Here is a 10,476-nt window from a genome sequence, read left to right as displayed (position 1 = left end):
ACAGGATATTAATCAATTATAACCCTTGCACTTGGTTATTTATTTATTTCACAAACTTCCATGGAAGGCTGGAACCAGGTTTCAGTAGTTTTTATTAGCCAGTTTAGCTCTCAGTTCCTTTCTCAAAATTTTTCCCGACGGTGCCTTTGGAATGGCTTCGATGAAGAACACACGACTTATTCTCTTGTAAAACACCACCTACAGCATTAAAAAACAGTGTATATATGTCGGTCAAATTGAATATTAACGAGGTGAAATTCAACTACTACAATATGTTAATCAAATTATTATTACCTGTTTCGAAATGTACTGTTTGATTTCATCCTCACTGATTTCTGATTTGTCTGATTTCACCACAAACGCCACAGGAACTTCGCCAGCCGCCACATCATTCTTGCTGAAAATTGCAGACAATTATATATTTTAACCCGGAAAGATATTAAACCAAGAAATTTAGTTATGATATTACTATAAATATGGGTTACAAATTAACTATTATTTCACTTACCCGACCACAGCAGCATCAGTGATATCAGGGTGGGCAATGAGCATGGCTTCAAGCTCCGCAGGAGCAACCTGAAAGCCTTTGTATTTAATCAATTCCTTCAATCGGTCGACGATGAAGAGTTCGTCATCATCATCGATGTAACCAATGTCTCCGGTATGTAACCAGCCATCTTTGTCAATGGTCCTAGCCGTGGCCTCAGGGTCGTTAAGGTACCCTGCATGCAGTCAAATTTCAGCAACTTGATTTTTCAAATTTCTTGTAAAGTTTTATGTATTTGTTTTTTAGTGATCTACCTTTCATGATCTGATCTCCCCTAATGCAAATCTCTCCAGCCTGGTTTCGAGGTAAGGAAGAACCAGTGTCGGGATCAACAATTTTCATCTCTGCGTTCCTTACCACAGTTCCGCAAGCCCCAGATTTGATTTCAAATGGTTCCTTGGCAAATCCCAAGCACATTGCTAGAACCGGCCCTGCCTCTGTCATACCATACCCCTGTAAAAGATTTTCAATGTTATGTTAATAAAATCTGGTCCACAATGTCGATTCATCACATTCGCATTCAATTACAGTAGGCCTAGTCCAAGGTTGACGAAAACGTTTTTGTTGCTTTTTGAGTGCTTAAAAGTGCCTACGACACAAATCTAGACGGTAGCAATCAGACAAAGAAGGCCGGCCGGCCGAAACCACAACCATAGCGAAAAAGCAATTGTATTATTTAGTGGGTGCACATTTTATATTATCTTACCTAATAAAAGATTTTCACCAGGAAGAAGCAAATTAATTAAATCCGTGATTAATTAGTCAACAAAGTTCGTATTTAGAGTAGACTTTGAACAAATTTATAACACAAAGTAAAAATAGCTGACTTTCTCGTACCTGCCCGAGTTTGGCACCAGGAAACTTGGCTCTTACAGCATCCTCAAGCTCTTTACCCAACGGTGCAGCCCCGGATTTCACAACCCTTACTGAAGACAAGTCGTATTTATCAGTTTCATTTGACTTAGCAATGGCCAAAACTATAGGTGGCACAATCGGAGCAATCGTCACTTTGTATTTCTGTATCAACTCCAACAACAGTCCAATCTCGAACTTCTGCATGATCAAAATAGCAGACCCAGCACGTAGCCCGCAAAGCATGATCGAATTCAATGCGTAAACATGGAACATAGGAAGAGTACACAAGATCACATCTTCGGTGTGGAAATATAAGTTGGGGTTTTCTCCGTCGACCTGTTGCGCCACGCTGGTGATTAAACCTTTGTGTGTTAACATCACCCCTTTGGGCAGCCCCGTGGTTCCCGATGAATATGGTAGTGCCACGATGTCGTCCTGGGAAATATCAACTTGGGGGAGATCGTTCTCGTCGGCTTGAATCAACTCGGAGAAATGTAAACAGCCCTCTGGGGCGGAGTCAATGCAAATGACCTTGACATCGTTGTCTTGGGCGAATTCTTTTACTTTGTCAACGTAGATGGCTTGCGTGATTATGAGCCTAGCATCGGAGGCTTTGGCTTGCTTCGATACCTCCGCCGGGGTGAAAAAGGGGTTGGCGGTTGTGGCAATGGCGCCAAGGAACGAAGCGCCGAGAAACGACAAGACAAACTCTGGGGTGTTGGGTAACAAAAGCATGATCACGTGGCGTTGTTGGATACCGAGCTTGCCGAGTCCCGAGGCAACTTTCCGAGCGGTGAGCTCAACTTCAGCGTAAGTGTAGACTTTACCAGTAGTTCCATTGATCAAACAGGGCCTGGAGGCCACGTTCGATAAGTTCTCGAAACAATACGAATGTAAAGGAAGATGCCCCGGGATGTAGATATCAGGAAGCTTTGAACGATAAACGATTTCTTCTTGTTGCAATTCAGCTTGGGGCGCCATTTGGGAATTGAAAGTTGAGATGCAAAGAATAAAAAAAGAACGATAAAACTTGAAAAAAAGAAAAAAAAATAGGCTTTGAATGTAAATTAGAGCCTGAGAAGAAATGATAGCGAACAACATCGATATATAATAAGCGGGTTATAGTTGAGTTGGGGAGGAGAGTAGGTGGAAGGGTAGGATGGAGATTTTAGGGGATTTGTTGAAACGGAGAAATTACGCACGTTGTCCGTTAATTGGAGACGGCATTAGGTATTATAAAAAAACATTATGTTTAAAATGGTATCATTTTGTTGGTTGTACCTCTCAAAAGTACGTAATTTAAGTTGCGTTTTCTAAAAATGCATGTTTCGAGCATTTATTAGCTGAATTGACAATTTTACTACTACCGTGTAAAGATCTCAAAACTCCTTCGATAACTCTTTGATGATATAAATATTACAGAAAATTTTTGACATCCTAAACCATATTATCAGTATAGAAACTCATATCACAACGATAAAAATGTCTAATTCTATTAGCATTCATTAGCTACATACCTTAATATTCAAACAATTCATTTGTATTTGATATTTTCAATGCATGCTTTATCTAACTTAAATCATTCTTAATATATGATGAGTTCATTATATTTTTAACATTTTTTATTGAATTTTAATTAATTAATATACGAATAATGTTTAAAATAATTAAACATTGAATCGTGAATCCTAAACTATAAAACTTCAGAACCCTAAACAATACAATTCAAAAAAATTAAATCACAAAATTGAGAAACGTTTTCTAATAATAATATTTGAGAAAAAAGTCTACATATACAAGAAATATAGCGTTAGTACATGATATGCGTATAATATTATAAAAATGATCAACATTTGACTTATGAAATAAAATATGATGTAAAAAAGTAGGCGTAATTATATTGAGATTAAATAAGGATTATAATGTGGACATAACATAACATAACATACAGCAGTAACATGGGAGGGTTGGTGAAGGTAGGTGTGGTGGTTGTTAATGGGAGAAAGTTGACTAAAAGAAGGTGGTATCCTTTCAGTGACGGCTTTTTACCTACCACAATAACTCGGACAAATTTATTCAGCACTCTGCAACGACCATTTCCTCCCTTCACCTTTCGTAACCGTGCTTGCTGCCGCCTCCCAAACTCCGCTTTCAATTGCTCAAGGGCTGACTGGAAAACCCTTCGTTTTAATACTGCATTATTTTGTATATAATAAACATTTTAGTTTAAATATTATAAATAATCATGTTCTATTTTAATCTCTCCGCTATCATTACATTTTCTATTTCACCATCACCACTATTTTTAATCTTACTAAAAACATTGTATAAAAGGGTGACGTACATAAATGATCCTTTGATCATATGAATATTGTTTTGATGAGTTTTATAACTATTGAAAATTATAAATGATCTATTGACAATTAAATATTATTTTATTTAGTCTTCAAACTATTAAAAAGTTATAAAATAGTTACCTAATTATTCATATCTTATATACTCTTTATTTTCTATTAAAAAATTAATGATCGTTTGAGCTAGACGTTAACCTGTTCATTGGGAAGAACTATTTGAGTTGTATTTTGTGTATCGAGTTTCTTGTAATATTATGTTGTCGAGTCAGTTCTTGAAAGTAATAATAGTGTTAATAGATATCATTAGAATATTATTATATTATATTATAGTCAACGGGTTAACATCCAACTCAAATGATTGTCAAATTTTAATCGAAAAACAAATTTAAAACATATAAATAATTAAATAATTATTTTATAACTTTTAATAGTTGGTAACTCAATAAAATAATATCTAATAATCATAAATTATTTTATATCTTCTAATAATTAGAGAATTCAATACGAATCATTTGTATATTTTACCTAATTAGAAATCACATAATCCTGCTTAGGGAATGGCGTAATAATGAGTTTAAGTGGTTCGGATTTTTCAAATTGAAAATCGAGATGGAATATAAAGTAATTTTGGGATGAATCGTAATGATGTGGTGAGGTAAAGCTGTTACTGTCACTGTGTCAGTGTTGGATACATGAGGTTTAATTAGCGGTGAAGTGTTTTTTTGTTGTTGTTGCCGATTTTACTAAAAAAAAATCTACCATAACAATTAAATATTATTTGTCAGTCGTCATTTCTTTAAATATTATTGATCTAGTATATTTTTTGGTAAAACGTAGATCATGATGCACCTTTATATGATTTTTTTCGAGTTGGAGTCGCGATAAAAAAGCACAGATCATAATATGTGTTTTCACGGTATCTATCTAAGCTGACGCTACAGTCATGAAGTGTATTTACTAAGAATCAAACACATGGCAGAAGACGTGGATCATAATCCGTACCTTGCATTAAATCCAAACCGTCCCGCCTTAAATACCACCATACCTTCGTCCCCCTCCCCTATAAATACTCTTTCATCCAACACTCATACTACACAAAAAACACTCTATTTATTCATTTTATATATCGTTCTATCAAGTTTTAAGTAAGTATAATTATCGTTTTTAGAAGCTAAATTTTTTTATTATATTATGATAATTTAATAATTTATTATTTTATTATATTTTATTATACTAATTTTTAATACTTTTTTGCAGTTATAAAATGGCATGTGGGTTATTGTGTTTAAATATGAATCATATATCGAATCATTTTTTTCAATACGGTAATAATTTTAAATTATGTTATTTTATTTATTGTAAATGCTTTATTCATTTATTTTTTTAGTATTAGTTTATATTTTAATTTGTATAATATTTATTTAATTAGGTAAATGACCATATATTATATTCATTTATTCATAACGCTAAATTAGAGATAGTGAGTCGTGTCTAGCCATATTTAGTTGAGGCTAGATTCGGTTATATAGCGAAATATGAAGGGCATTGTAACCTTGAATCTAACATTATTTATGCATTGATTGAGAGGTGGAGACTAGAGACATACATATTTCATCTTTCGTGTGGGGAGTGCACTATTACGCTGGAGGATATTTCTTTACAATTGAGGCTTTCGGTAGATGGAGATATTATTTCTGGTGTGGTAGATAGTGATTGACATTCCTTGATCAATGAGTATCTTGGAGGTATCTCGTTTAATTTCAACGGTGATCGAATATCGTTATCATGGTTGGCTAGAAATGACCGACGATTGAGCGACAAATGCTCTGAGCAACAGAATAAAATATTTTTCTGGGCTTGCATATTGCAACTCATAGGAGGGGTCTTTATGCCCGATAAATCTTGCAACCAAGTTCATTGTATGTGGTTGTGTCATCTCGTAGATTTTCGAGTTGTCATCTCATTCAGTTGGGGATCCGTAGTTTTTTGGCATCTCACTATAGAGAAATGTGTCTAAAAACTGATTATAAAAAAATGCTATCGGCGGATGTCTCATTCTTCTACAATCATGGGCATGATATCACATGCCTTTTTTATGTCCGGTCGTGAAAAAACTCGTTAGTCTTACAGTTATAGTTGAGGTAATTTCAATACTGGGTTTGTATATAAATAATTTTTTTGAGTATATAATAATTTTTTACATTTAATAGGTGGTCATCTATAAGGAAATATCATTGTGATATACCGAACGAATTGGAAGAAATTCAGTAGCTCATTAATCAAAAGGCTAGTACAGAGGTATGTATATAGATTTTATTATTTACCTTTAATTATCGTTATATAATTAGAATATTATTTTGATAATAATTATATATATTTGTTTTAGTTTCAATGGGCTCCTTATTCTACTGAATAAATGAGGTGTTGCATCCCACCTCACTTGAGTGACCCATTAGATGTATGGATGGCGGTGGTCCCTCTGATATGTTATGCTATTGTCGAGTGGTATCCTATGATCGCATGCTCCACCAATTTGGTTTCATACAATCTATTCCTGAAGCACCTAGGAATCCCAAAACATGCATAACATCGATAGATGAGAAAAAAAAAGTCAAGTAGCTGATGAAGCACGACGAGTGATTAATGATCTGGGAGGATCGACGCAGACGCATTCCCTATAAGGAGCCGATTTATGTATATTATTATTCGGTTGCAGATGACTAGTATCAGTGGTTCAACATGAACAGAAAACTATTCCTTCTTTCCGAGGAAGCGCGAGGTGGGAGCATTCGTCGATGTCGAGAAAAACGTCCACTGTCACATCATCATCGTCCCCCGACTCATGGACGAAGAGCAGGATCTTCCGGCTCATCCTCAACTGCAGCACTAAAACCATCACAACAACCACCGGTTTATATTTCGTATTCATTTCAGATGCCACCGCAGCCGTTTCAGATGGCACTGCAGCTGTTTCCGATGCCACCATGGTAGGGTTTTATGATATCTCCTGGCGGATATACTCCCATGCTTATAGATCCAACGTGATCTTCATATGTTGTTTATTTGACAGGTGATGCTTCACCAGAGACACAGACACCTCCGACTCAGTTTTTGCATTATCTACTGCTGCTTATGATGATAAGAGTGAGGAGGAAGAAAAACTTATACGAAGAAATCTTCATCGAAATAGACATCCACCACCCTATGGAGCACATTCAAGATGCAGAAATTGATAGACTTATTTTTATTTATTTTGTTTCTTAATGTTTTTATTTAATTATTTTTTTATTTTCTCTTAATTTTTATTTAATCATGTACATTTTATTTATTTTGTTTCTTAATATTTTTATTATTTAATTGTTTAAATTGTAACATTTGTATTTAATGTTTGTATTTAATTGTTTTTATTATTTTTATTATTTAGTTTGTAATATTTTTATTTAATTTTCACTTGAGTAGCACATTAGTTAAAAGTAAACGAAAATGAAAGAACACAAACTGAGACTTCATAAACAATAATTACATCATCACAACATCAACGGTTACGTGACAATAAAAGAGATAAACATTTTTTCCTATTATGGCCTTGGTTTTTACAATGCCCGTATCTTTTGTTTTCTTTGGACTTCTCTCGAATATCTATATCACAATAAATTCGAGTAGATTTTGGATGACCTGCCTCCTTTAATAAGGACGAATCTAGTAAAATCGGAAGCCAATTCTAAACCTCATATGGGTCTTTCTCATTACCTATAGGGGAAACTCAAATTCATATACCTTAAATACTTCTGAAAGTCGCTATACGAGATCCATAAAACGGTTATAGTCTTGACGGGTATAAGAGAAAGTTGCTATGACATGGGAGCATGGATACTTCATAGCTTGAAAAAACCCACAGTCAAGCCACCTGTCTTGTATATTAATTCTGAATGAGTTAGCTTCAATCCCTTTAAGACGTCGTGGCATTTCTATGACACGAAATAATTCACGGGTTCGAGAGAAGGTTGTTACAAATATTTCATTTCTTGCAATAATTTTTTGGAAACTTATTTTGAGTGAAGAGTATGGTCATTTTGCATCCAAGTTAAAGCTTGTCCCCTGAGCTTTGTTGTAACATTCTCAATACCAGGTTAGTGACTAAATTGTAAGAATTCAGAATTTGGTGATTAAAGTAGAAAAATTTAATAGTTCAATGACTTATTTGAAAATAATTCTTGAAGGGTTATTAATAATTATTAAAATAATTAAAGGGAAAAATGGTTATTTGACAAGAAAGATATTTTTCCCCCTTGATAAGAATGAATCACGTGGGGGGGGGGGAAGAGAGAGAGTTATTTGGAAACTCTCTTATTTTTCTTCTTGTTTTCTTCTTCTCCACCGTGAACCAAGTGAGCAAAGGTAAGTTTTCTGATTAGTTGATTTTAAGTATGGGTTTTGATCCTTAAGTGATACTTAAGCTTAAGGAAAGCTTAAGTTGTATTATAATCAAAAGATGAAGAAGTTATGAGAGATTAAAGATAAGAAGTTTCTAAATGAATTTCTGAAAAGAGTTGATAAAAAAACTTTGAGATTGAAATTGACTTGTCATATAGGAGGATAAGAAGTTATAAGTGTTAGAATTAAGTTTGGATAACATGGAAAATTTGGTGTGATTCTTAACTTTAAGAATTTGAATGAAGTATGGGAGATGATAAAGTGTTGGAATGATAGAAGTTAGTTAAAATAGTTGTAGTTGAGTTTGGTGGTATGAAAAGGGTTTTGTATGAGGAAATTCAATGAAGAGTTGATGAATTTTCGGGTAAAAAAACCTGTTTTGGGCAGAGTGTATTGGTACCCTATGTATGTGTATCGATACCCTCTTAAACAAAAAATCCAAGAATACAACAAGGGTATCGATACCTTGAGGAGTGTATCGATACACCCTAAAGGAAAAAGTGTCTATTAAATTCGTTTAAGTTATTAGCATCAAATTACAAGGTGTAGATACCTGATAATTATCTTAAAATGTATGATTGTGTAGATATCGAACACAAGCAAGTTCTGAAACGAGTGCAAAGTTAGAATCAATCAAAAGAGATAAATCATAGAAGTGGATTTCGATATATAAAGTGTCAATGTGAGTGCAATTTTATTTGTACTTATGTTATTGAACAAACATTGGCTTGCGATGAGCCAGTGACGGAGTTACTATGGTAATAAGTGACTCCTAAAATATTATTTGATTTGTGATTGATGGAATTCTTATGTGTTCATGGGTATATGTGTCATATGTTATTATATATGACATGATCTATATGATTACATGTATATGCAATATGTGATACTGAACTACAGGAATATATGAATTATAATATAAGCTATGTGGTATTGACATAAGTGATTAGGAATATGTAATATAATATACGTGAATCCAATATAAGTAAATACATGGAAATAATATATAATTAATGTGATATAAGTGATTATGTAAAACTGTGAGATAAAATATACAACATTGATATACGGATTATATAAAAGTATGTACATGAATACATGTATAAGATTATATGTTATTCTATGTGCTATGTGATGTATATATGAACATATGTGAACAAGATATGACATACGTGTTTACATGAACACATGAGAAATGATATAAGCTATATGATATGATCTATGTGATTACATATACATGTGACATATGTTATATGAAATTAGATAGATGTTTACACATATATGTGGTATGTGACAGAAGAGAAGGAACATGTGATTATAAAATAAATGATATAAAAGAACATGTGATTATAAAAGAAACAATATGAATACAAGAATGTTATACAATGATCTAGATCATATAAGAATTATACAAGTGATATGAATTGTTATAAATGACAATGCCCATGTTATATGATATGAGAGCTAGTGGTATAGTTGGCATACTAAGATTCGAGGGTTACCTATGTTCTTCGGGACATATGGACTGATTACCTATGTTCTTCGGGATATATGGACTGTTTACCTATGTTCTTCGGGACATATGGACTGTTTACCTATGTTCTTCGGGACATATGACTGTTTACCTAGGTTCTTCGGGACATTTATACGAGCTGTGGTGATAGCATATGTGTGCACAACCTCAGTGTACTCACATACCTTGAGTTCTCAATAATATACATGGGCTAATAAAGAGACAATAATAAATACAATATATAGGATGTATATGCTTTTATGATATGAAATGTGTTACATGAATTATATGATGTTATGTGTATTATATGATATACATAAATGATAAGTACAAGATCATATGATAAATAGAGATTATGATAATGATGGTATTTGTACATGTATGCATTCTGTTATGTGAAATGTTCTATGATTTCTATTATATGTTTTATATACCTCACTAAGTCAACAAATTAGCGTGTGATTGTTTCATACGTAGGCTTGGAGAAGAGGAAGATTGATAAAAGTTATGCAAGACAGTCAGTTTCTCCTTTCCAAATATCAGATCAGAAAAGAAATGAATAGTTTGTATTTTGTAATACTGATTATGGTTGGCATGTAAATAAAGGCTTGAATCCGATATGTTCTAATCGGTTTTGTAAAAACATATTATTTAATTTTGTAATGTTTTAAACGTATATATGTAAATGATAACTTTATAGTAATAAAATGTTAAATTTTTATGAGTTTTATATATGTTTGAATTGATAACCTCAACTAAGTTGGTCATCATAT

At 33.3% G+C, this 10,476-nt stretch overlaps 1 protein-coding gene across 1 annotated transcript; it reads right to left on the bottom strand.

The window, feature by feature from the left end:
- LOC120148518 (4-coumarate--CoA ligase 2-like) lies at positions 1-2,502 on the bottom strand. Its single transcript, XM_039161609.1, has 5 exons — positions 1,385-2,502; positions 802-1,000; positions 509-722; positions 295-397; positions 1-198 (listed from the first exon to the last, which is right to left on the bottom strand). Exons 1-5 carry the CDS (start codon positions 2,381-2,383, stop codon positions 82-84), a joined length of 1,632 nt encoding a protein of 543 aa, XP_039017540.1. The 5' UTR covers positions 2,384-2,502; the 3' UTR covers positions 1-81.
- Positions 2,503-10,476: the final 7,974 nt, after the last annotated feature.

The sequence above is a fragment of the Hibiscus syriacus genome, unplaced genomic scaffold (assembly GCF_006381635.1).
Source record: "Hibiscus syriacus cultivar Baekdansim isolate YM2019G1 unplaced genomic scaffold, ASM638163v2 tig00110962_pilon, whole genome shotgun sequence".
NCBI lineage: Eukaryota > Viridiplantae > Streptophyta > Magnoliopsida > Malvales > Malvaceae > Hibiscus > Hibiscus syriacus.
This window is presented reverse-complemented; position numbering and strand designations above follow the sequence as displayed.

Coding starts and splice junctions, on each gene's coding strand:
- LOC120148518 (XM_039161609.1), bottom strand. CDS start 2,383: ATGGCGCCCCAAGCTGAATTGCAACAAGAAGAAATCGTTTATCGTTCA. Junction 1,001..1,384: donor CTGGTGCCAAACTCGGGCAG/GTACGAGAAAGT, acceptor AATCTTTTACAG/GGGTATGGTATGACAGAGGC. Junction 398..508: donor ACTGATGCTGCTGTGGTCGG/GTAAGTGAAATA, acceptor TGCAATTTTCAG/CAAGAATGATGTGGCGGCTG.